Consider the following 27,622-nt stretch of genomic DNA (forward strand, 5'->3'; position numbering starts at 1 on the left):
GCTATCCTATTACTTCTTATCCTCCCATAACACAATAATAAATATGGCAATGTGGCTGTCATCATGCAGAACACAGCTTACTTGAGTGTCTCCTAGGGTACCAGGAAAAAAAATGATGTCAAATGGGCTAAGAAATGAGGATATGTTGATAAAATACAATCAAGATGAAACTCTAGTTTAGATAAATTCTGTTTTCCTGCCTTCCCTCTCACACTTTTTCCCTAGCCTTGAAATGAGCCTTATTGCTTTCAAAGATTTCCAGCTTAAAAAAATCCCCTATTTTTTCTCCAAGATTATTTCTTAATGTATGACTTTATGAAGAACTATTTACAGAATTTCAACAGATAAAGAAATTGCCCTCTTAAATAATGTTTAAAAAATATACAGATAGTGAATTTAGTGCCAATTGCAGCAGCAAGAAATGAACCTATTTAAATACATTTTTAGTGACCCAAAACACTTGCAACTTCCTCAGTAAGATACACTGCCCAAGCACCTAAGGCAGATAGATAAACAAATACCTTGCATACATATTCGGCCCTAAATTTGCAGGAAAGAAATATTATAAATACAGATATTATCTCATTGCTTTAAGAGCTAGAGACAATAAGAAATAATCAGGATGATAAACACGAGTAGACACCTGCATTTAGTGTCATTTGTGGGCCACAGTCACATTTTTAAGTGTCAAAAAGCTGGGTCAAGTTCAGCTAAGATACAAATGGTCCCTTCCGCCTGACAGCTTTTCTTAACACATCTAGTGGCTTTTGGAATTTCTTTCTTGAAGAAAACAAAATGATAATAAAATTAAAAAAACAGGTACACACTTCCATAACATTTGGAGATGACATCAGCTATATCAGGCTCTGACTGTAGTGTGTACACATATGTACGTGGGCATGTGTACATGGATGTGGGCTCTATGAACCATGTGCCCGTGCATCAAGATGGCGAGCTGCCTGATGCGGATAGATGAAGGAGCCATAATATGTGACATTTGAAAGGTAATTAAAGATTGAGTTACAGTTTGTGAATACAAGGTGTTGTTTTTCTTTTTGAGAAGATTAAAGTACTGTTTGGTTATTGGTTATTAAGACGCTAACCTTGATAAGCAGTGTAGAGAGATAAATCTTTCTCATTAAACCTTTTATCATCCAACAATTATAACTTCGCTTATTTTTTTTAATTCCATTCAAGTATCTTCAGGAGATATGTTACTGCACTTGCATGTACCTTAATTCACTTCGACATTTACAAAATAACACTGATAAACAAAACAAAAAAATCCATATATATACACATACATATATATATATATAAATGAGTATCTTAACAAACATGACACTCAAGTAGTTGTTGCAGGATTGTTGTGACACTTTCATTTCATGTCCTCTGAAATCCTCCTGGAAAGAGCTGTGTTGATGGATACCTCAGACACACTTCAGTTATGATTGAGGCGCCTTATACGTTAATATAATTTTGTGTATCCACTTTGCATAATAGGCGACTCGGACAAAGATACCCGGACGATTCGGGACAGCACAACCACGGCCAGGAACAATGACCCCGAGAACCATTCTCATTTTATGTTGTTCACAAACAAGTGGGCCACCGTAATCTCCCTAGAAGAGAAGGCATGCGATCAGAACAAGCTAAGGTTTTAGAGATAAAAATAGCAATTCAGCAGCCTTATCTAATACTGATTTATAGTTCAAAGATGAATGGATATTAAAGGGAATGGGGCAACTGAGAAGGGGCAGAGATACAAATCAGTGTGCTAGACTTTGTTCTACTGAGTCTGCCAGTAGGCAGAAAATTCAAAGTGCTATATTATCTATGGCATTCACTTAAGAATTACTTGCCTTTTCCAAAATAATAATAATAATCAACCGTAAAATGTCCTTGGTTTTATTGGGTAAAAACTAAAAATTAACATATAACCATTGAGACCATTAAAAAGGCAGCTTTCATATTTATTTTACTCCTCTGATGCTCAAAATATATCACACATAGGAAATACGGAAACTGTAGCAAATGGACAAATCCATTTGTAACAGCGTAGTTTTAATGATTGAACTCCTACTCAATGTTCTTTCCTCTTCCCCTAACCCTGCCTCAGATAATTTGAAAGACTGTAAAAACCTTGCTAATACAATAAAATTGTTTTTCCTGTCAATGAATGTTCCCCCATTTGCTGATAACGTAAGTCGCTACTGTATTTACTGCCTTCTGGCAGACATAACTAGACTTACTTTCTGAAGCGCAACTTAATTTCACGGAATCCCTCTCTTGTGGCAGGTAACACCATGGCACCAACAGACAGAGATGGACAACAGATATGTGTAACCATATGCATATGCATATATATAACCATATGCATGTATATGCATATATATTGTTATACATATCATCATTACAACTCTGTCACACCTCTTCCATACAACATACACTTTCCTAAGACTGCAACAAGCGGTTTTGGCTTCCTGCAATGAACAAGAATACTTGGCACTATTGGAATGTCTCCCCATCAGGGATGTAGCGAGACAAACATCCCATCACGGCAAAAAAAAAAATAAAATCATTGTGGAAAGAAGAGAGTCATCGACACTTCTTGATGAGAAAACATCAAGGTGGAGATGATGGAGCCCAGCATCAGACAGCAAAACGGAAGTGCTCTTTCTCACAGCCTCTGCAGAAATCACGCCCCACCGGACGACCCGCAGTTGCGGGAGTGGCCGAGGATAAGGGCTCTCCAAGCCATTCATGTTAGAGACTCACCGAGTGTGAGGCTGTTGTTAGGGCACAAGCATTGGGTAAGTTTCTTTTTCAACACCTAACTTGAAACAGGAGAGGCAGGTGCTATAGAAAGGCTATGGTGGGAAAAAAAAAATTTGCGTATTTTTTTGAGAAGTAATAGAATCGATCTGAAATCCAGTCTTGTGGACAAAGGTAAAAAATCACAAAACCTGTTAAGTAAGGAGGCTAAGTTGGCCGTGCTTCATAAACCTGACAAAAAGCTACTTCTTTTTTTGAAGATTAATTTTATCTTCATTGGAAAGTTAGACACACAGAAAGCAGGAGAGACACAAAGGAAAATCTTCTGTCTGTTGATTCGCAGGCACTGGGACACAAACCACCACCACTATGGGATCCTGGCACATTCGAGGTTAGGTCTTTAGCTGCTAGGCTACCACACCAGGCCCAAAATGCTATTTCTGGGAGGTGACTGTCTAGTTGCTTCTGGTAACTTCAGTGAAGCTGGGATAAGTATCCAACTTCCTGGAAGTTGTGGTAAGATTCTGTGCAGCCAGAGAGGAGCTTCTATGCAGAAGAAGCATCAATGCTCATGAGATATGATGGATTTCTGTCTTCTCCTCCTCTCCCTCTCAAAATACTTATTTTTCGCATGGTAGAATCTCATATTCATAAGTATTTTGCCAGAAGGACATCAGATTTGAAAGTGCTTATAAACACAAAATCTAACAGTACCATTTCAAAGTCGTTTTTGAAAATGTAGATCATTCAACATTTTCAGAAATAAAAACCTCAGAGCCAGGTATACACCGCATGCATTTTGACACATGCAATGCCCCATACTTCAATCATTCATTTACACACTCGTCCAAGAGCCATGCTTTTATTTTTATTAGTTACCTCATGCCTTGCTGTCCATCTATCCCACAAGCCCACAGTTCTAAGGCCTGGAGAACAAGTCTCTTCCTTCCAAAATGCATCTAAAATAACCACTTAACAGCTTGTCTATGTAAAATTGCGATAGGAACGCTGCCAAGTTGAAAGAACAGTTGCCTAACAAAGCAAAATGTCCAAATTCTTAGAGTCAACAATCTTTGACCTTTAGTTTTTTTTTTTTCTAAAGAGAATTTGTTTGGATACTTCCACAGATGCCAACTTAACCAAAAACATATTGCAAAGCTTGCAACCAGGCATGTATATTTCAGCAATACCATTAACGGGGATCATTTAGGGAGAAATTTGGGGGAAAAATCAGATAAATTGAGAAAAACATTCTAAAAAAAAATGCAAGTTCCTATAAAAAATGGAGTTGGATATTTTTAATTTGGACGGCTTTCCCTCAGGGTTGTGGCTGTATCGGGTTAATGTCCTTTGCAAAACGAATAGCATCAATTTGCTGCGAATGATGTATGGGTTATCTTTTTGTGTGGTTTAAAAAAAATCTCAAAGAGAAGGCTATTTTTCTCCCCAATTATGCTCCTAGAAAAATTGAGGATATGCTGGAAAAAATAAACAGAAAAATAGAAAAGCATGCGGCATTACACTATCAATCATTGGCTAGTGCTTAAGGAACTTCTGTTTTACCTCACAGGGTCCTGATCCAATCTTCTCGGCCCCAGCGCATATCTCAGACTCCTTCAAAGTCACTTTGCCTTGATGCTGCTGGGTGCATTTGTCATTCCCCATGATGTAGACATGTGCCACTCGTAGCAGGTCATCCGAGTTGATCACTGGAGAGGCGCAAAAACAGACACGGCTAATGAGCACACAGTCAAGATGACAATAGAGAAATTGCTTCATCCTTTAAAACCAGCTTACATCCGGTGTAGCCCCAGCCGTAGACACTGCAAGCAGTCTTTTCAGGAATTGTACATCCGTAATTTGGTAGATCAATTGTACTAACAAAATCATCCAGGATGGCAGGCCTGAAAGAGAGATTAAATCCAATTAGTAAACCTCAAATGAACTCGAGGAAAATGAGCGTTTACATCACAGTGCTCATGTTTAACCTACTTAGAGAGAAAAGGGCCTTGCTTCTAAAAAAAAAAAAAGTGGGAAGGGATATTTAATAGACAATGAAGAAATATGGAGTAAGTCATAAAAAATGAGTCATTTATCTGATAAGCGTTCATGATAAACAGTCACTGTATTCTTTTCAAAGATGAGTGTTCTTCATTTGAAAGTCATTACGGAATTACACATGATGTTTCGGTTTCAAAACAGGCTGATCAGAGCATTGGCCCAACTTCACGTAGTCAAATTCGAAAATGTTCTAAGTGCAATATATTCAAATGCACACGCATACGCATATATGTACCTGAGATGTTGTCCATGCCTTCAGAATATCTATGCCAGTGCGAAAGAATTTTAATATAGCTAAAGAAGCAACTTTAGTGATTCTAATCTAGCTTGAGTCAGCAAATTGTTCCACAGGAACCCACCTCGCAAGCTTCAGTAAAACCAGATCGGACCCTTCCGGCCCGTACACCAGCTGTGAGACATTGAGAACCTGCCTACGCTTCTCATCGCCCCTTCCGTGGACATCGTGAATTCCCAGCCATGCTTCGTAATCCTTCAAGTCTTTGTTTCTGGGGAAAAATAACAATGAAAATGTAAATACCTAATTAAAAAATTGTGTAGTGTTATTCACATCTCTGCTTAATTGTATTTGCTCATAAGAACAGATCAAAAGATGTCTCTAGTGACTGAACTCCTGGATGGTTATTTTAAAACAGCTCTTGACTATACTTCTTAGAGAGTGAGTCACCTGTGAAAAATTCTCACCTAAGGTCCTCACACCTCACATGATTTATAACTTGGTGCACATACTGCTCTGTCTCTGTGATTCATATGTTTGCTACATTCAAAAAGGCTGAAGTTTTACACAGACAAAAATCAATGTCAACTTGATGAGCATCAGGGAGTTAGCTTATGCAAGCTCATTTTTGTGGGTTGACCACACGTTAGCAAAGAGGGGCTAGGGCTGGGAGAAGACGGTGGATAATTCAGAAGGCGTCTCTATCCTGGCCCAGTGCGAGTGGGAGGTGGAGACATAGACTAATATAGAATGTAACCAATTCTTTACTGTAAGGGTCATAGATGCTGATCACAAAAAAAGAAAAGATACAGTTTCCCCAGCATGAGAAGCCCAAAGAAGTCAATACTACTAAAATCAATTTGAGAAAGAAATGACTGCATTCACCAACTCCCCCACCCCACTGCTGATGAATCGCTATACAACGAACATATATTTCAAGACTAAATTTAACCAGCAAATGTCCCAAACAAATAGTACTTTCAAGATCACCTGACCTGGAAGGGAAGCATTGTCTGGCCGTGAGAACCCAGCTTTCCTTTATCAATGATCCTCCACAAATATGTTTATTTCTAGGAGAAAGAGGAACAAGAAATGAGGAGCCGCTGGGCAGAAAGAGAGGCCAATTCATGCAAAACCTGTGACTCTGGTTGGCAAACATGAATAGACTGGAAACGAAAACATGGATGTCCACCCAGTTGAGCAGTCATTCTGTTAATCAAAAGTGTTTGGTCAGTGCAGCAAATACTTTTCTCACATTGTGATTGTCATTTTCTGCAATCAGTCCTACTTCTGTATGAAACACTCCATGTTCACACACTGTTGTCCATTGCTGACACACATACATCTAGCTTGGTAAGAGAAGACATACGCTACAAATCTAGGAAAAGCACAAACAAAAATATAACAGCCTGGGCTTGTTTTAAATTAAGCATTTGGCTACAAGAAATGCAAATGTAACCTCTTAGTAAAACCCCATAAACCATTCAGTGGTAGCTACATACTATAATGTTTCTGAACTGTACTTTTCCTAGTCTTAATTATATTTCAATGTTAAAACACAACTGAGTTTGAATCAAATTCTTTATTCCATGTGGCATCAGCAATATAATGTTTCATTTATAAATGGAAGGCAGATCATCAAAGGGAATTCCATAAAATGTTTATGGAGAATAACAAGTCCTAGCACATATATTTGCTGATACTCCAGATCTCAAGTTACGCTTCCAAGGAGTACAGCTGTTCAGTGCTCAGAGGGTAATCGAAGTTCCCCAGACCGAGCCCACCAATATTCACGACTTTTACCACACAGGAAGATAAGAGTATAGATTGAGTTTTAACTTCCTTTACACTCAATATGTTTTCTTGGAATAAAAACTAAACAGCTGTTGTTATTCAAGAACTGGGATGTTAAAGACAACACACATTGAAGTATATAGCTGTCTAGTGGGAAAAAAAAAGATTGGGGGCTGTCTTACCTGCTTCCCTAAGAATGGGGACAAATCAAGGAGTATCCTTAGAGATTCCTCTAATGTTAAAAATGCACAACTATGGTTCAGTGGGCCTAGAAGCTGGCATGCCTACTGCAACAGCTGTGGACTTGAATATTGCCTAGGTCCAGCTCCTGTCTCTACCTTCCTGATGAAGCAAACACTGGCAGGCTTCGATGATCTCCCAGATTTCAGCGTCCCTACTACCCATGTGGGTCCAGTGGATTGAGCGCCTGGTTCCAGGCTTTAGTCTCACAGTTCCTGTGGGCATTTGGGTAGTGAACCAGCAGATAGAAGATCTCTCTATTTTGCTTTTCTCTGTCTCTGTCTCTCTCTTCCTGTTTCTATCTCTGTGTATATGTGTATGTGTTTCTCAAGTAGATATAAGAAGAAAAACGAAGTAAATGCCTTGTTTCTGCGTTTGGGGGCTAAGAAAGAATCACAACTCACAGACGTAGATTCTTAAAAAAAGTATGTAATAAGGAAAATGACATTCTTTGAACTTTATTGAATTTCTATAATGAAGCATATTTTCTACAAAAAAGGAAATTAAACACTCCCAATCCTTTATTCTTTATTAAATGTGTGTTTAGTTTTTTTTTTTTTTATTCAATCAGGTTTAACATTCTGGTTAGCTTCCCAGTTCTATTTCAGTACTATATTCCTAGGACAGTTATACTATAATTATTAGAGAAATATTTATGAAATCTTTCAAGTAATTTCCTGAGAGGAGAACGCATGAAAGGAGATCATTACACTATTTCCTACAATGCTTGGCGCCACCTAAAATCATATGCATCAAAGAATAGAAACTCCATATTTGCAAAAAAATATGCACTTCAGTTTCAATTGTTACTATTATATTTAGATAGCACTGTGACTTTAATTATCTACTTTATTCTGGAGGACTAGGGTTGATGGAATAAAGAGCTTACTGAAAGAAGAAATATACAAGTTGGAGTGGATATTTGCAAGATACAGGTTGGGCCACCTGCATCCCATTTTAGGATGTGTAAACCCTACTGTTGATTTCAGCATTCTCCTAATGCAAATGCAGCCAGGAAACTCAGTTCTCAGTTGCTGATTTCATCCTGACCCAGGCCAAGCTGTTGTGACTACTGGGTGGTGAATCTGTGAATAGGAACTCTCTCTGTATCTCTGCGTGTTTGTGTCTTTCTGCCTCTCATAGAAACGAATGTGTTTTTAATGGAGATTTAAATAAATAAGTCGAAATCAATACCTGGGACTTGAAGATGAAGGCGATGTTTAGGCATAAAATGTCGAGGGTGAAGACTACAACATGTAGTGGAAACAACAGCACGTGGGATTGGAGGGAGAAATATGGGATATATAGAACACAAGCAAAAATAAACCTAAAATCCAGGTGTATTTGGAGGTTACATAAACAGGTTATGAGATATATATATATATAGCTATATACATCTGTGTGTGTATCCGAAATATAGCTATATATATAAGACCACACAGAGAGGAAGATCTTCTGTCTGCTGGTTCACTCCCTAAGAATCCCCAACAGCACGGACTGAGCTGATCTGAAGGCAGGAGCTTCTATGTGAGTGCTGGGTCCCAAGGCTTTAGGCCATCTTCTCCTGCTTTCCAAAGCCCCAAGCAGGGAAATGGACAGGAAACGGAGCAGCCAGGACATGAACTGGCACCCATATGGCATCCCGGTGCTCACAAGGCAAGAATTTAGCCACTAAGCTATTGCACCGGTCTCTTCGTATCTGATTCTTACAGCATAATTACTTAAGTTAACTTTCGAATCACAGTTTTACTTTCAAAATGATTTTCTGTGAAACCGACTATTGATTGTATTTTTAAATTATTGAGCAATAGAGAGACACAAAAGAGAGAGAAAGGAGGGAGAGAGGAAAAAAAAAAAGAAACAACTCCCCAGTGGCTGTATTCCTACATAGATGCTCACAAATGGGCAGACTTGGGAAACAGGAGCTCCAACAAGGCCCGTCAGTTGAGCACCATGTGTCTCTTCATAAGGAAGCTGGATTGAGAAGCAGGAGCCGGGCCTTGAACCCAGGTACCCAGGTGTTGGGTGCAGGCAGCCTGGCCACTGTCTTAACTGCTAAGCCACATGTCCACACCTGTCACTGATTTTCGGAAATGCTGGGACATAGACATGTTAAGAAAGTTTTATCTAAATTAACTACCATAATGTCAAGCCCATGCAGGTATTAACATAGATTGCTAACACGTTCGTAATGAATGCTTTGGAATAAAAAATTGCCATCTTTCATTGGAATGACAAGGGAAAAATCAGAAGTTAAAGATAAATACAAGATTTGTGATAATGATTATACCTAAGCACGATAAAAAATGAAGCCATGATATCCTAGATTGAAAATGAATACAGCATACATCAGAACCATAGCGGTGACGTTAAGGTATGTAGCAGTCCTCTGTCTAGGTGTCTCTACTCAGTGAGAACCATAGCACCACTTGGAATAAGAGTCAGGGGTCACAAATCCAGGGCTTTTGTAAACATCAAAAAAGGCAGTAATAATTACCTGTGTTTCAAGCTAACCATCCATCCCATGTTTGTTCTAGTTGGAATCCCATTTACGACTCGCAACTGCTTTGTTTTGGCACAAGATACTACAGGATCTGAAAACAGAACCACACACAGCATTTTGAAATACAACATGTCTCTTGTTTCTTAAGTGCAACCACAGCCAGATGGCACGAAATACCGTAACACCATGAAGAGCGTTTTGAAGAGAGTGGATATTATGTAACCATAGTGCCACATCAAGCCATTCTCATTCTTCTGTTATCGAGCGACACGTGAAAACGAATCAACTCGGAGCAAACAGGAATGCTGTGAGAAGGACAGTGGCTTTGTGCGCAGTGCCCTAAGAACAAATTCTCAGGCCTCAAGCTGATGTCGTCCCTGCCTGACCATCCTCAACAGAAAGCGATAATCGTTCATAGTGGCTATTTCTAAATGTTCATAGAAATCAATTGCCAGAGGTGGAAACTCTGTTATTACTTCTGAATGTATGCAGTAGGAATATAATTATATTGAAATGTAGTACCAGCTTTAGATTGATTAATATTGTACCCAGTTTACATAGCTAGTGCATCAAAACCATGTATCCGATGACATGAGACAAACTGATTCGGAGTATTATTTAGATTCCTCCAAAAGCTCACCTCTCCTTGTCTCTACCTCTGCCCATGGCCTAGAAAGGATTTCCACCGCTCCCTCAGCCCCATAGGGCACAGCAGGTAGTCTTTGAAGCCCCAATCCTTGAATACCATCCCTCATCTCCAAAAAGCAAGTGAGGGTCAAAATCAAATCCCTCCAAGATTCTTCAAGAGAGGACTACCAGAACATCTTAGATAATATAATATAATTCTAGGCATGCAAAGAACTTCAAAGACAAAGCAGCGGAAAGGATCTAGTAGCACTCCAGTCGGCTGGCAAGCTTTCGTTCTGTCTCTAACTCCCTGATTCATCTGAAGAATGGCATAGATAAAGGTGGTAGGTTCTCCCTGCTGCCCCTTCAATGATAAGTCAACGCAAAGGCTTCTTTCACAGTCACAGGTATTTGTAACAACTTACATATTTCTGATATAGAATTGAAGTTTGCTATCCAGTGTGAGCTTGCCTTAAGGAACACGGATACATAGAGAGCACCCGGCATTTTTTAGATGAAAATACCTCAATGCATCCTTATGACAGAAGTCAACAGATAATCTTCCACAAAGAAAACAGTGACATCACTTCCAACACCCATAGATTCAAATTTTGAAGGTTACTTACGATCTAAATTAACTATTGTAGGAGAAGTATCACCTTCACCTGCGAAAATAAATATGCAAACATTTGTATTAATTCACATGCAGACATTTCTACTATAAAATAAATGTGTTGAAGTTCCAATGTAAATATTGCTGGTGTCTTATTAAAATATGAAATATAGTCTTAGCAATTTTGTCCTACAATGGACCACATTATAAGAATGTGCTTATTATGATTGTATGATATGAGGCAAGCCCTATGCTTTGGTACCAGGGTCTTTGCGTGTGATTGCACAGCAGATGGTCATTGGAGTCACCAGGCTAGCAGCAAGAAGCTGTCTTATCTGCTAAGACGCTCAAGATCACGCCAAACAGGCATTTCAGTGAAAGGATTTAATGCTCAATATTCTTTGCTTGGATATTTCCTACAGGTGGATCATTTTTGTTGAACTGTAATTTAAATAATGTCTTCTGGAAACAAGTTTTATTTTCCGTGATTGAGGATCACAGAAACTGGACATACTGTAGAATCTCTGCAAAGAAATCAGTGTCACTAATGGAAAACGAAGAAGAAGATAATATTAGGTTTTGTTGTTAGGCTAGTTCAACCACTGGTTTTCCAGATGTTAACCAAAATAAATAAGTGCAAGAAAAAAGAGAAGACTGGAAACTATATACAACAGTTCTAAAACCCCACACCCTATCTCTTGTTCATGTGCCACGAAGAGAAAGGCTTGGATGACACTAGGACTTGGAAACATTTTATGTAGTGAAAGCTGAGACACAAGACATATCCTGGAGCTAATTGTCTGCCTGTACAGAACTGGGGGCAGAGAGTTGAGGCAGGGACTGTCCATACTCAGCTGGCTGTGGATCCCTTCAATGTCCTGGACTCAAATCAACCAGCAACAGTCACGGTGCGTGGATTCTTTAGTCAGACGTAGGCTTGCTGAACAGTTACGGGATGCAAAAGTGTTAATATTTGCTAAAAGGCTTTTATTTATGCTCATTTTCCAGGCCTAGATATCTTCGATGAACAAGGGTAAAGATGACCGGATATATTTCATTACCTCCCTTGCCCTTTAGTTTGTCCTGGGGAGGGTTTTATCTTAGAGAAAGCTGAGGTCAGTATTTTATTTCATGGGATGGGTTAGGTTTGAGGAAGACTATGGTTATTAAAGCATTAGGACATTGATTATTCCACTCATCAATTGTTTGAAATTTTTATCTGATTAGGCATTTATTCCTTATTTTCTCATTGAGAAATGCATAACTGTTGATTCTAACATAATTCTATTTCGTGCCTCTGGTATCAAAGCATGATGTTAATAAGCCAATCCTTGTGTTCAGTCCACTGATGTGTCTAATTAAAATAGTTAAAGTTTCAAGCATGTGTAGATAATTCTTTGGAGTCTTAAGTATTAACAATAACATGTATGCTTGGTTTCCTGTAGTTGATTGTTTGTCATAGTTTAGGATAAGCTCAAATACTAGGTAGAATCAAGTTTCCAGAAATCCTAGGTTTCTGAATAAATCTGGAGTTTTGACAAAGCACCCTATATTCTTCTGTTATGCACTTGAACGAAACTTTAACAATCTACTTTATAGGCATTTATGGTCTCACTAACACATTCTATTTGCCGTCTGTTATTTTCTCCACCATCATGGTCACATTCTATAGATAAAAAATGTGATGTAAATATGATATCTGGTGCAGCTGAAATTTGGGAAAGGAAATCACATCAATGACAAAAGTTTTATCTAGGGCAAAGTATAGGGGTGTGTGTGTGTGTGTGAATATATGTATATCTGTTTAATATCAAAAATAAACATGGGTATTTCTGAAAACAGGAAAACATGTTTGTTTTACGATATTCTTGGGGTTTGGCTCAAGTGTAAAGCTTACAAATAACATTTTTCTCCATGCAAAAATCTATGCTCCCTTCCATATATTTATATTAAAAGATTAAATCACTCTGTGATTGTTCACATCATCGTATTCCTTGGTGCCTGAAGCCAGTGTTGTGATCCAGCTCTAAGCCACAGCAATGTAACACTGGCATCGCATATCAGCTGGTGTACTTAGAGCTCTGGCTGCTTCATTTCCCATTCAGCTCCCTGCCAATGAACCTGGGAGGCAACAGAAGATGATCCAAGTGCTGGGGCCTCTATTATCCAAGGAAAGACCTTCATGGAGTGCCTGCTGCTGTCTTTGGACTGGCTGGTGTGGTCATTTGGAGAATAAAGCAGTGCTTGGGTAAAATTCTCTCTCTGTCTCTCTCTATGTGTCTCTCTCTCTCTATGTCTTTCTCTCTGCCAATCTCTTCCCATTTCTCCTCTTCCTCACCCTGCCTTTCAAATAAATGCATAGTATATGATATAGGACTTTACATGCAAAACAGCTCAATAAGATTACAAACTTATGGATAAATGGAAATAGCAACGGAAGTTAAGTTTTTCAGTGTTTAAGCACACGCAATAGCACTATCCTTAACAGCTGAGTAATCAGATATTTTCATCGTACAACTTAAGATGAAAACAGAAAAGGAATCTCAAGTAGGCTAAGTAACTTCCCTAGACAGTTACAAAGTTAGTGAGCTGGAATTCTTTCTCAGGGAGTTTGAGTTGAAGCTCTTAAGTGCCATAGTTTCAGAAGTTAACACTTAGGATTTCTAAGACACAGGAAGAATTTAGTATTTATATAAATATACCTAGGCACTTTTAATTTTATTTTGCATACTTGAAAATATGTTAGCTTATAAATATTTTAGAAAAATTGAAAGAAATCTTTTCTGAAAGAAAGGTACAGCGTGGAGATGGTTAATACAGTTGTCACAGTTAAATAAATGATAAGAACTCCAAACTCCTAAAGATAAATTTTAGTAGCCTTTCACCAGGAAGAAAAGCATAAATAAATCCTGACTATAAATACTGGTTGCAAAATGACAGTGCAAAAATATGTATTGGAATTAATGTTTGATATACATCGAAATAAAAATGAGTTATCTGCAATAGCAATTCATCAAATACTAGCAACACTCTAAACTCTTTCAAGAGCGCATTACTGACTTGTAGTTTTAAAATATTAGTGGGAAAGTTTTTTGAGAACTTCTAAATCACAAAATCTGTGTTCCTTAAGTTTAAGAACCAAATCACATTGTCCTGAGGTTCAACAGAAATACTCTCTCTACAAGCTAGATTGGGCAACTGCGACTCGTTTCCAAATCAGGAATTCTGTAGGGAAAGTAATATGTTTAAAAGCCAGATAACCAACTTCTCCCTTTCTTCTTAGATCACGGCACATTTTTTGTAGTTGTTTTTTGTTTGTTTGTTTACTTGTTTAAATGACAGAGAGGCAAAGACAGAGTTGTTCCAGCCAGGGGTTCATGCCCCTCAAAACCTACAATTACCAGGGCTGGGCCAGGCTGAAGCCAGGAGCTCGAACTCAATCTGAGTTACTTGCATTTGTAGCCAGGAGTCCAATACTTATCTATCACCTGCTGGCCCAAGGCTGTGTATTAACAGACAGCTGGAAGTGGAAGCGGAGCTGGAAGTCAAACCCTGTCTCTTGATGTGGAATGTTCTTGGCCCAAGCAGAGTCTTCTCTGTTGGGACAAATGCCTGCCCCTCATTGTATATTTGGTGAATGTTTATTACTTGTTGGTTTAAATTTGTTATTAATTAAGCCCGACATGGTGGCCTAGCAGTTAAAGCCCTTTCCTTGAACGTGCCAGGATCCCATATGGGCATCTGTTCTAATCCCGGCGGCCCTGCTTCCCAAACAGCTCCCTGCTTGTGGCCTGGGAAAGCAGTCAAGGACAGCCCAAAGCCTTGGGACCCTGCACCTGCATGGGAAACCAGGAAGAGGCTCCAGGCTCCTGACTTTGGATCGACTCAGCTCCTGCCAATGTGGCCGCTTGGGGAATGAATCAGCAGATGGAAGATCTTACTCTCTGTCTCTCCTCCTCTCTGTATATCTGTCCTTCCAATAAAAATAAATAAATCTTAAAAAATTGTTATTAAAAAATTTTAGCAGACACATAAAAGTTGCAAGCATCTGTAGGTTATCATAGGATGTTATGTAAAGTATAAAGACATTCACAAACCTATCTTCCAAGATTTCACTTCTAAACAGAATAACATGAACATGACCAATTTCCCCTCTACCAAGCAACACAAAGTAGATGTTTTTCATGTTGATCTTTCCGTTAGTATCTGCTAACCACCCTTTCCTCACTCTTGACTCCCTCTTTCCTTCCTAGCCTGTGACAGCCATCTTTATCCTGTTGACTTCTAAAAGATTATTTTGTTTCAAGCTTCTCAGTTATACAGACCTCACAAAAATATTGCTGCAGCAAAGCTAACATTGAGAAAATGTAAGATTTTAATCCTTAACCTTTGTGTGTGACATTCCCTGGGAAACGAAGCCTGCTTGTGAGTTCATCATCAAACATGGAAGACATTTTCCCGGAGAGTACACTGTTGGAATCTACGCAACTTTAATATGAGAAAAAAGACACAATCTTAGGGGGAAAAATAGTTAAACTGAAAGGATATGATCATACCATGTGATATGAAAATATAATAGGAAATAGCATTTCTCTGCAAATATTGGATGCTGAATTACATTTTGTTGTAAAGAATTTCCTAAGCTATTAGAAATAGGTTGAGCAGTTCTAAGTCTTAATCAAGGGCATTTTGGTTAACATCATATGCAACTCTTTTGCCTTACCATGCTGCAATTTCATAAAACATGACTATTTAGCATTTATCTTATTGTGACAAAAACCACCTCGTTCATTTGACCAGAATGATGGAAAATCTGGACGCGTGTTTATATTTCCTTTTTTTTCATAACGAGCATTTCTGCAGCCGACTGCTTTTGTCTTATTTAGTTTTAATGGACATATGACAACTCCTATATACGAGGTACAGTGTGATAACTCCGTGCATGTGCATGGCATCCAGGGATTCGATCAGAGTAACCAGCGTGTCCATTTCTTTTCTTATGACAATGACTTTGCAGGCATGTTCAAGTGGCTGGCTACTGGCTTGCCTCACAAGATGTAAGAGATTCTTACCAACTTGAGAGTACATATATACATTGAGAGCATACTGCCATGTCCATGCGTATTAATGCGCGTTCGTGGTTCTGGAGATATTTTTGATGGTTGTAATTTGGAAAAAGGAGGTGTCATGTAGCATACCGTGGCTACGCAAGTGACATTAGCAATGCCCTCCGCTGTATAACATCATCTCTCCTGACGTAACAAACTAGCCAATCAAATGTCGAGAGAGCAGAGGCTGCAAGTTTGTGCTCCTTACGAATATTTGTTATCTTTGATACAATCTCCAATCTGATTTGTATATAGAATTTGCAATGTATTGCAGATACCGCAGGATTGAGATGGCCTGACTGCTCATGTGTGTTCATATCCCTTTATAACATCATCCTGGACACAGGAAAGCGGATGTAAAGCTCTGTGCTCCTTTGTCTCGGGAGGTTAAGGGCAGAAGTCTGTTAGCAGAGACTGGCTGAGAGTTATGCTGTATTCAAACCTGCACTAGAAGCCCAAGGTCTGACGAGGTCTGATGGGGCTATACAGTTTTTTCTAACCCAATAGTGTCAGTAACTTGGGCCAATAATTGCTCCTGGATTGCAAACAGGATTCTTAGAGGAGAACATTTGCTTTATTTTTTTTCAATTTTTTTTTAAGATTTATTTATTTTTTTATTGGAAAGGTGGATATACAGAGAGGAGAGACAGAGAGGAAGATCTTCCATCTGATGATTCACTCCCCAAGCGGTTGCAACGGCTGGAGCTGAGCCAATCCGAAGCCAGGGGCCTCTTCCGGGTCTCCCATGCGGGTACAGGATCCCCAGGCTTTGGGCCGTCCTCGACTGCTTTCCCAGAGCACAGCAGGGAGCTGAATGGGAAGCAGGGCTGCCGGGATTAGAACTGGCGCCCATATGGGATCCTGGTGTGCAAGGCGAGGACCTTAACCATTACGCCATCGCACCGGGCCCAGAACATTTGCTTTAAATATCAGTGAAATTCTTTCTTGTCTAGAAGCCAGAGAGAGATACAGACTGTGTACGGTGTGCCGTGTGTGTGTGTTTGTTGTGTGTTGATCTATCTGGGGAGCATCGTCTTTGGAATCAATGCCAAACGTCCTATATTATTTATTTCTCTGATTCAGTTATCATTTGAAAGGAAATGCAGCACCTTTAATATATCCAACTGACACTCAGCATGGTGCGTACTTACAGCGGGAGAGAGGGCAATAATCCCAAGGGATCAGAGGGTTCCCCGTGTAGCACCAGGGGCCGTGGGCATCATCATCGGGATTCCGGCAGTAATTCTTGGTCAGCTTACTGGCATCTGGCTCCCAGAAGATATGGCTGCAGAAAGAATAAGCTCTGAGTATTGGAAGCCGCTTAGGACACCCAGGAAACACTGTTGTACAAGAAACCACCATGCCAATCCTTTTCTTTCATGATAGATACGACACAAAATTCACAACACAATGTAAATTTTCAGTATTTGGTTTGCAATTTGTTTGGCTGTTACGTGGAGGCGCTCTCTTGTTTTCTTGCTTTCTTGCTTCCTTTTTTTTTTCCAGATGTGTTAATCTCATTATTCATTTCAAAAGTAAAGTGACAGAGAGAGGTGAAGACATAGAGAAAAGAAATCGCATATCCGTTGGTTCACTCTTGAAATATCTACAACAGTCAGGGCTGGGCCAAGCCAGAAAAAGGAGCCAAGAACTCACCTTGGCCTCTGAAGTGCATGGCTGGGATCCTAAACTAACTCACCACCAGTTGGCTTGTCAGCTGATTGAGTAGGAAGTTGGATAAACCATGACTCCCGCTGGCACTCCAATATAAAATATAGGGGTCCCAAATAGTAGATGAACGAGTTGTGACACCCACCCCCAAAAACACATTTTCTTACTTGCGCATATAGAATATGGCTCTACATTCAGCAGCTATTTCATGATGATACATCTTATCCCTTTATTTCTGTTTAATCACAGCATGACAACAATCTCTCCGAACACAGAAATCAAGAGTGAGCATATGGCAAAGATGAACATGGCAAAAACACACTAGAAGATGCAGGGAGCTGCACAAAGTGTTTCTTCATGTGTGATTGGCATATGATTTATCACCAGCAGGATCAGTCCAGAAATGTATAAGAGATACCGAAAAAATGACATGATAATGTAATTAAATTCTGAAATCTCAGTGGTCATATAGTCACATGATTTTCTGAGACAGAATCAAGCAGCAGTTTGTGTTCAAGTTTACAACAAAGGAAAAGCAGGCTGCTGTATTTTTAGGCCACGACCCTTCCTATAGCATCAGTATTTACATTTTCTTCAATCAGAGATTGTGGAGTTTGTTTCATGTTCCTACTAACTGACACACTTGAGTTCACTGATGTGTCCTTGTAAATTAAATCAGCACAAAAACATCCTGCACAGGTATGTGCGCTGTCATTCCAGACACAAGTTTTGTTCCAATAGTACAAGCCAACGTCAGCATCTGAAGATTTTATCATGCTACCTGTGCACACACTGAAACCCGGAAACTCTAAAGAATTATTCTGATGCCACATGATCCATGGCACTTCCAGAATTAAATACCCCAAACCGCCATGCCATTCTTGCATGCATTGTTTGTCTTCCAACTTAATCATTTATTATTTACAAGCTGCTTCCAAATGACTTGCACTAATTTCCAGACACCAAAGCTAAACTCAGTGAATTACAAGTTGCTACCCATAGAACAGCCCCTGCATATTTCCATGGTGTGCTGGTACACCTTGATCTGGTATTCCTAGGAGTGTGCAGGTTAGGAATGGGGGAGTCAATATCTTAGCCTTGGCTGATTTATGTGTCATAAATCCTTCCGCCAAGAATATTTCAAGCTTCAGATGTGGGGGGAAAGAAAGGCAGCATGGGAGTTTTGGGGAGAATAGTTACGTAGTCCACGAGAGCTAGGGCTGCCCCCACTCACCACTGCATGTTTCCAAAGGAGCCTTTTAGAACAACAGGGTGAGGAGGGCATTTGGCACAGGCATTACAATGTGACAGGGACACCTGCATGCCATATGTTGAGTTTGGGGTTGAGTCTCTCCTCCAGCTCCCTGCTAATGCACACTCCGCAGACAGGAGCTGATAGTGCAATTGCTTGGGTTCTTAGAGTTTGAGTTCTGGGTGCATGCTGTTGGTCTGATTCAGTTCTGGTTGCTGTGGGTATCCTGGAAAGTAAATCAGTAGGTGGGACATTCTCCCTTTCTCTCTCTCTCTCTCTCTTTTTCCGTCTCTCTCTCTCTCTCTCTCTCTCTCTGCCTTTAAAAGAAATACATGAATAAAATTCTAAATAAATAAAAGAGCAGGTTTAAATGAAAACATATTTCAATCACATTATTTCTTTAAATTCTTTAATGAATTCTTTTCATCTCGAAGTTTTTTTACACTCCATGTGCTATGATCATGGAGGATTCTTTTCCTGAGCACACTGGCCAAATTATACTATTTTAGCCTTACTGAAATAATTTCCCATCACCAAACACTTTACTGTTCCAGTCTTTGCACAAGCTAACCTCCTGTCTAATATATCCTTTCCCTGAAACTCCAAAGGCTAGCTCTCTCTTACCATACATGCCTCAGACTCTGTGTCCTTTGCTTTAAAACCTCCTATGTCTGAATACCTACTTCTTTCCACTCCCATAGTATCAAAGGAGACAATGTTCTTAGACTTTATAATATGGCATCAACATGTCCTATTGGTATCTACACATCCCATCCCATCCTAGAGAGTGAGATCCATGCAGGAAGAATTCTGCTGCTCCTGGATATCCTAAGGCTACAGGGTCCAATCTAGTAACTACTGGCCAGTCCACAAAGAGATGTGTGGTATACGTCACTATAATATTTTGAACATGTAGCATGAAGAAAATATAGAAGATGCCATTAGTAATTTTGAAATCGAGTCCATGTGGAGATTTTTAATAAATGTTAAATAGAATAAGCTTGTTTTAAAAATTAGAGATTAACATTGCCTGTTTCTTGTTTCACTGCTTGAATTAGTGACTACTACAAAAAGTAAAATTACAAAGTAAAATTACAAAATTCCCATTTGGGAATTGCATTGTATTGAAATTTAGAGAACGTTGCTTTAGGATAGTGTTTGTAAAAAAAAAATTAGCTGAAACTATTAGCAACCACTGAGCATATTTTGGAAGAGAATGGGGGCTTTAGGACAAAATAATATAAGTCAACTTCTCTATACCATTAAATTTTGATCCACATTTGGAATTATCTTCCATGTAGGAAATGGGAGACAAACAACAACCCCTACAAAGCAAGAATATTTAAACACTTGATTGCATAAAACTTTTTTTTCCTCTTTTTAATTATGAGGTAGGCATTCTAGTATGTTTACTAAAAATCAACTCTAACACAACTAAATGTCTTACTTCCTTTAAACAGTAGCGCCATTGCAGGGCCAAATAAATCCCACCTTTTTTTGACTGTGAAGATGTCTGTTATAAATATTGGTAAGTTTTCAGAAAGTACATGCTTTTTTCCAGCACAAATAGATTCCTCTAATTTTGTGAAATTAAGATCAAAGCAACACAAAGCTCTTTGTTGATAAAAATATAAAAAGCTTGAGTGAATAAACCAAGTATCTACGAGTGTGATTTCTCAAAACTACATTGATTTCTCAAAACTACAGTTAATGATGAGAATATAATAATCATAAAATGCACATTATAATATCATATTCCTGAGTTAATTATGCATTGTCTCTGTAAGGTATGCAATTGCCTCCTTAAACTGACTGTATCTTCCTCAAATGTGAAACCAAAGATGTGTCCATTTTTTGGTTGCTGTGATACAGAGTGCAGACAGAAAATATATAAAGATACATGATGTATACAATACACGATGTATATGCTGCACAATTAGACATTTGCTACATAAACAGTCAATGTTATGAGCAGTTGTACACAAAAGTCAATCTCATATTTTATCAGCTTATTCTAACATATAAAATAATGGAAAGAGACAGGAATATGTATGCTTCCTGATTTCACTCCATCCTCTATAGGGAAACAAAAAAGATCTACACACCGATGCAAGTCTTCCATGTTCTTATCCCACATGGAACATGTCAGTCCAGATCTCGTTTTGGATAAATTGCCCATATAATTCTTTCCATTCCCACGATAACAATCTAATTAAAAGAAAGGGAAAAAAAATTTTTTTTAAAAAATTAGGAAGGGTAAAACTAAGACTCTTCATTAAGTACATGAAGATTAACATAAATTGAAAACAAACACTCCAAAATCTGTAAAAGGTAGCAGTTAATGATTCAGTCGCTTGGGTCCTTGCCAGCCGCATAGGAGACCCAGATGAAGTTCTTGGCTTTTAACCGATGGCTTGCCCAGCCCTGGCTGTTGTGAACATTTGAGAAATAAATCGGTGAGTGGAGCTCTCTCTGACTCTGTGTTTATGTGTGTGTGTGTGTATGTTTGTCTTTGTCTTTCTTACTCTTTCCACTTTCAAATACATAAAATAAATAAACATTTAAAATCTTAACTTTCCATTCATCGGACACCAACAAACATTTAGATATCATTATAATCTGCAGCAAATCATTTGCCTTGTAAACCTGTTTCAGTATGGCTTCCTAAAACAGTTGTCTTCAACAGAAATTATATTTCCAAGTACACTAAAGATTTATAACCATTTTGATTTTCCTTATTTTCTGTCCCTTAGGCTCCAAGAATTGAGTTTTGTTTGGTATATAATTGCAATATCTAGAAATAATCCTACCATTAATAGACAATGAAATAAACAGATGCTAAGCAACTGAACATACCAAGGAAATCCAAGAACACATTTAATTTTTCCTGCTAACCAGAAAAATTTGTGACTCAATAAGCCAATTCCTCAGCAGTAAAAATGTACCCTGCTTTTTACTTGTTTCTCTAGAATTGCATCATGCCCACGCTAGAAAAGATCAACTCTTACCTTGTCCACTTGACATATCACATTTTGGAATCTGGGAGCAGTAGCCAACTCGGATGTTTGGGTCAGTGGTGAAACACCAGGGTGACTCAGCCCCATCTGGATTGCGGCAATAATTTTCTCGCAGGTCCCTAAGGAGAAGCACATTCATGTAAATTGAGTTCTTACATGGGTAAAGTCAACAGTACCACATTTTGAGAATCCCAGGTTCTATGCTGTTTATAAATACAGCTGCAAGCTGTTGGCCTTAGGAAAGCGGAGACTTGTTTTAAGGCAGTATACACAATGGATACTTCCTTAATTATCAAAATAAATGCTGTCAGATGTCAGGATCTACCATAGGCAGAAAGTTCCACACAAACTTTACTACTCCATAAAAAAATAATAAGGGATCATGACATTATTCCACGTGGGTGCAGGGCCCAAGGACCTGAGCCATCTGCTGCTGTTTATCTCCACACATTACCAGATAGATGCGTAGGGCGAGGAGCAGCTGGGACTCAAACCAGTGCTCATGAGGGGAAAGCAGACATCACAGGGGGAGGTTCTGCTTAGGCTTTTGTTTTGTTTTGTTTTGTTTTGTTTTTTAATTACAAAGTAATTCTTGACATCATTGAATTCTTTGCAAACATTTCTGCAAAATTAAAGCCTAAAGAAATTATAGAAAAATCTAACCACAAACTGGTAGTCCATTGGCATCCTTCATGTTAGAGATGTTTTCATTTGAAATGTATAATTCTCAAATGGAAGAATGACTATGTTTGTACCCCCTCTATTTAAAAGGATTTAGGTGGTTGTCTAACAAAATATAAAGCACACATAAAATAAAACTTGGGATTAATTATCCATCCTCCTAAAACACACTCTGTAATAGTAAGCATGCCCATATGTTGTTTCTTGGATAGTAGATTAGTAATTTAACACAGTTAATAATCATCCTATTAGACATCATAGTGTTTGCATCACTTAACTTCAATCATAAGTACCGCAAAACCCAAATGGACCATCCAAAACTGAAATATTGAGGAAGAAGCTTGCTTTTGGTTGAAAAGTGAATAAGTAACGTCAACCAAGTCCCTATGGATCCTGTCACTGCGTTATTTAAGGTGTGAGAACAGCGGGTTTTCAATAATGAGAACCATTGTAGGGTAAGAGTTCATGGTTATGACTCATGGTCAAATTTTAGCATTTTTATAAAGATATTAATTAGGATAGATGAAGAATCTACTATTCTTGGAAACATATACTAATGCTTGAAAAATCAATGTCAATATAAAAGGCATTAAGTTTTATATACACTTTACATATTTACAATTACATACATATTTATGGATTTACATACATTTTTATGTACTGCTGCTCAATTGTTTTAACCTGTTCATTTAAAGCCAAGTAATTCATTAATTAAAGATTCTTTATTTCAATTCTTAGGCCTGTTTTTTAAAGCAGAAGAAACTCAATAAGCTGTATTACATTAAAGAGGAGTCGAGGTTTGCTACAAATTTTTCTTTCTAGTTTATTTCCCTTCACTTAAAGAAATAGTTATTTGCAACTACTAAAATGAGTTGATGATTCTATGATTCACACAGATTCCTGACAGACTTGTTCATTAGAGTACTATAGAAACTATATTTGTAAGAAGACTAAACGTTGTAGCAAATCAAGTTTAAATGAATCCAAGACACCTGATCATTTAGACTTAGTTTAGCAAATTATAAACATGAGAGTACCTCCAACACTTGCAGAAAAATGGCAATAAAGGGTAAGCTTATTTTGCAGGAAAATGTCAAAAACCATGCTTAAGAAGAATTTTCCATTCAGTAAAAATGCCTATTATGAAAAGAAAGTGTGGATTTCAAGCACTTCTTTGTCCTAAAATAAACTTTTTAAATTCCATCTTTTCCATGAATTTTCAAACAAACAAAAAAAAACCCTCTCATAGTAAAGAGAAAAATCAATACTCAGAACATGGAGTCAAATCTTATCAGTTTAATTCACTTTGGTCTGGCTGACACTTTCATTGCCTATTCTGGTCAAATAACCCATTTAAGACAGGAGAGCTAAAACTCGATAAAACTTGACAGTAAGACATCTGATAAATAAGTTACAATGGTAAGGTTTATGCATGAAACTCCTGTAAAAAATATTATTCTGAGGAAGTTCATTGTGTATCATCACATACGCCGCTGATTTGAGTATTAGACACCATCAAAAGTCAACAAAACGTGTGAATGCCATTTGCAGCTGTCTCTTTTGTCACTTCCAATTACTCTTCTCTGATTTTCTTTGCTTTCTCTATTTTGGTGTATTACTTGAGGTGCGAGTGGGTAAGCAATGGAGAGTGAATGGTTAGTAAGGAAATGAGAGAAATAAACCTAGAATGACAACCATAAATTTTGTTATTCTAAAATAATGAAAAACAATCTTAACAGATGGCCGTTCAGTGTCTTAACGAATATATAACCGAATTAGCTAAAGCACACACAAGTCCACAAAACATTGCCCTTCTCCAGTGGATGGACCAACCTGTATTTATGTGCTCTGCCCTAAAACGTTAGAGTGTCTTATTAAAAGCCAATTACATAAAGCCAATAAATATTATTTATAGGTGCTAGTTCAGAAAGCACTGTGACTGACATGTGTGTCATAAATTTGAAAAGCGATCATTTGATTTTCTTCATAACAAGGTGGACAATTTAAAAACACATGGCACTGTGGCTGTGTCTGTCCAGCAAAAATCACATGGTCGAAAAAATAATCTAGCCAGCGAGAAGAACACAGCCAAGGAATGGCCAACACTCAAGCCCTGGGACTGATTCATTTTTACTTCCCCAACGAAACTCCCAAACCAGCAGAAAATGTTCACATGAGCTTTGGACAATCATTTTGTTCTTGGATATTTTTAAGGTCCCCAACTCATGAATTCCAAATGCTGTTGAACGTTTAGAATATTTATATAATAGGAAAAAATATATATATATATATATGTCATCATCCCCTCCTCAAAGATAACCTGCCAATTGGAGAAGGGATAGTTTGATCAGTCGAGATATCTTTACTGTGAATTGATGTATTAAATAGATCTGAAGTTTAAAGCTGTGATCAAAGGCACAGAGCCAGACCAAATGAGTAAGTTCTTATGTATTGTTAAGTGTATAAGAGACTAGAGAAAGAGAAGCCACTTATCTCCCAGCACGGTGGAGGAATGTGAGGATAAAGATGCTGATTGCTTCACTTGAATGATTTGCACTGTGTACCATGTGACATACTGCCCTGTATCTCATAGCGTGTACAGGTTATTACACATCAGTCAAAACCTAAAGTCAGAGTTCAAAGACCTATTTCCCAAACCAGCATGCATCAAAACCTCCAGATCAGAATCACAGAGAGGCTTATAAATATGCATGTTTGACAGCCAAACCTCATCTCAGAGTTAATGAATCCAAATGACCGAGTGAGCAAGCACCTACCTTATAACCCCTGATCATCTCTGAACACAATCAAGTGCAACTAATACAGGAATTAGTAACACGCAACCATGCTGTCTCATTTCCCCCAGGGCTTGCTGGAATGTATGGTAGTTGCTTCATTTACTCACTTGCACTTGAAGTTTTCAGGTGTTATGTCGTGCTGGTGCGGGTACTGGGAATCCCAACGCTGACAAGGAATTCCGTTCCAGATGGTATTGGCGGTCCCTCTGTAACCTTCTCCTTGAGCTTGAATGCATTCAGTTGTTTCCATAGGGACATCAGTCTCATTCGTAACGCTGTGAGCTATTGGTAAAAAGACGTGTAACTTACAATGACATCTTTCAACATGTCGTCTCCCTGCTTGAGTCCATTTGTATTTGTGCCACCAGGACTTTTCTGTCATTGAATAATTTTTAATGATTCAGTAGAATAAGAATATCTCTTTCGTTACCACACCAAATTAGTTTATACTTGAAGACTTCCTTCAAGACCTGTAACTTACACACAAGGAATAAGTAGTATTTTTGAAATGATGATGCGATTATTTCTAAAATCAGATGGCTCAGTTTTACAAAAACTATAAATTCCTCCTAACATGCAGAATACATTCTACATTGATTGCTAACTTTCTCATTTGATTAGCTTGGTAGCATGAAAAAAATTAGTTTTGCTACAAGGTTCTATATCCTATTTTTTTTGCCATCTCCAATTGTAATACGTCCCACACCCCATAAAAATCATAAAACCATCACACTAATAATTATAAAATTAGATTTTCACCAAAACATGGACACTCCAATTTTTGCTATTTTTAATTTCTTAAAATGTAAATAGTACTTCTTTTTTAAAAAGATTTTTATTGCAAAGTCAGATATACAGAGAGAAGGAGACAGAGGGGAAGATCTTCCATCCATTGATACACTCCCCAAGTGTTCACAACAGCTGGAGCTGCACTGATCCTAAGTAAGGAGCTCAGAGCCTCTTCTGGGTCTCCCACACAAGTGCAGGGACCCAAGACCCTGGGCCATCCTTGACTGCTAGCAGGTAGCATACCCATACCAAAGTAGCTGAGTTCAACACCCAACACAAGTTCCTGACTAACTTCCTGCCAGGACAGATACTGGGAGCCATTTATGAGTTTCTGTTGAAAGGCAAATCCAAATGACAAAAAAAAAAATCTGTATAAAAACACTGAGCAAAATATTTCACAATGGCATAGACTTCCAACTGGAATGGATTAGTGAATCACCATTAAAACAAAAGCAATTTATAAAACCCTCTTCATTTGAGTCACTGTAATGAGCAGCCTTTTCAGAACTTTTATTACTATATTTTAAAGCTTTATAAAAGTATACATTTGTCTTAAAAGTCACTAACTATTCACAAAATAGTAAAATGATGAGATTAAAGTCAAACGTCTGCATTTGGTTGAAGTGACTTGGATTGTTTAGATTTTAAACTGAAGTAGCAAACAAAATCTTTTGGAGTTTTGAGAATTACAGAATGCAAAAAAAATGACATCACATTAATGAAAACACAATATTCTAGTAGACAAACAAAACTTTCTATTAGTAGTTTCTCATCAAGATGCCAGGAATCTAAATAGTAACACCTTTATTTCTGTACTTTATTTTAATAAGCATCTCAGGCTTTAAAATAGCCAGCCATAAGGGGCTGGTGTGGTGACAATATAGTGAGTTAAACTGCAGCCTGCAATGCCAGCTTCCTTTACTGAAGTACTAGTTTGAGTCCCAACTGCCCTGTTTTCAATCCAGTTCCCTGGTACTCTGCCTGGAAAGCAGCAGCTATCACCCAGCAGTTTAGGTCCCTGTCAACCATCTGGAAAGACTCAGACGATGGTCCAGGCTGAAAAGTTTAGCTTAGCCCACATCTGGGTGTTAGAAACATTTAGAAAGCAAGAAATTCCAAGAATGGAATCTCCCTCTCTTTCTCTCTCTCTCTCTTTCTCTTTCTCTCTCTCTTTCTCTCTTTCTCTTTCTCTCTTCCGAGAGCTCCTCACGAATCAGTTTGCCAGGGGTGTTAGTGGCAACCACACTATGCAAGCAAATGCCAAAATATTGATGTGATCCTCAGTGGCCCAGGAATGAAAACTTATGTTTTCCTTTGATGATTGGCACAAAGTTTTCTCCTTGGAAATGCTTTCAGGGACAACACCACTTGCTGTTAAAATTTTCCTGTCCTGTGAAGCCATGATCAAATGCAAGGGTACCTCATGGAATGTGAATTTTATTTTGCTGTTACGGCTCT

General features: G+C 38.3%; 1 protein-coding gene across 2 annotated transcripts in view; it reads right to left on the bottom strand.

Annotated features, from left to right (window-relative positions):
- Nucleotides 1-1,415: 1,415 nt before the first annotated feature.
- HGF (hepatocyte growth factor) overlaps nt 1,416-27,622 on the bottom strand; it is a 58,116-nt gene continuing 31,909 nt past the window's right edge. For both annotated transcript variants that reach the window (XM_058657557.1, XM_004591341.3), the window contains exons 8-18: nt 25,483-25,657; nt 21,888-22,015; nt 20,985-21,087; nt 17,108-17,241; nt 10,862-10,900; nt 9,603-9,699; nt 6,067-6,141; nt 5,196-5,342; nt 4,573-4,679; nt 4,339-4,484; nt 1,416-1,622 (exon numbers count right to left, since the gene is read on the bottom strand). In XM_058657557.1, the coding sequence (XP_058513540.1) occupies nt 1,446-1,622; nt 4,339-4,484; nt 4,573-4,679; nt 5,196-5,342; nt 6,067-6,141; nt 9,603-9,699; nt 10,862-10,900; nt 17,108-17,241; nt 20,985-21,087; nt 21,888-22,015; nt 25,483-25,657 (1,328 nt within the window). In that variant the 3' untranslated portion in view covers nt 1,416-1,445. The remainder of the gene's footprint in view (nt 1,623-4,338; nt 4,485-4,572; nt 4,680-5,195; nt 5,343-6,066; nt 6,142-9,602; nt 9,700-10,861; nt 10,901-17,107; nt 17,242-20,984; nt 21,088-21,887; nt 22,016-25,482; nt 25,658-27,622) is intronic.

The sequence above is a fragment of the Ochotona princeps genome, chromosome 32 (genome assembly GCF_030435755.1).
Source record: "Ochotona princeps isolate mOchPri1 chromosome 32, mOchPri1.hap1, whole genome shotgun sequence".
Classification (NCBI taxonomy): Eukaryota; Metazoa; Chordata; class Mammalia; order Lagomorpha; family Ochotonidae; genus Ochotona; species Ochotona princeps.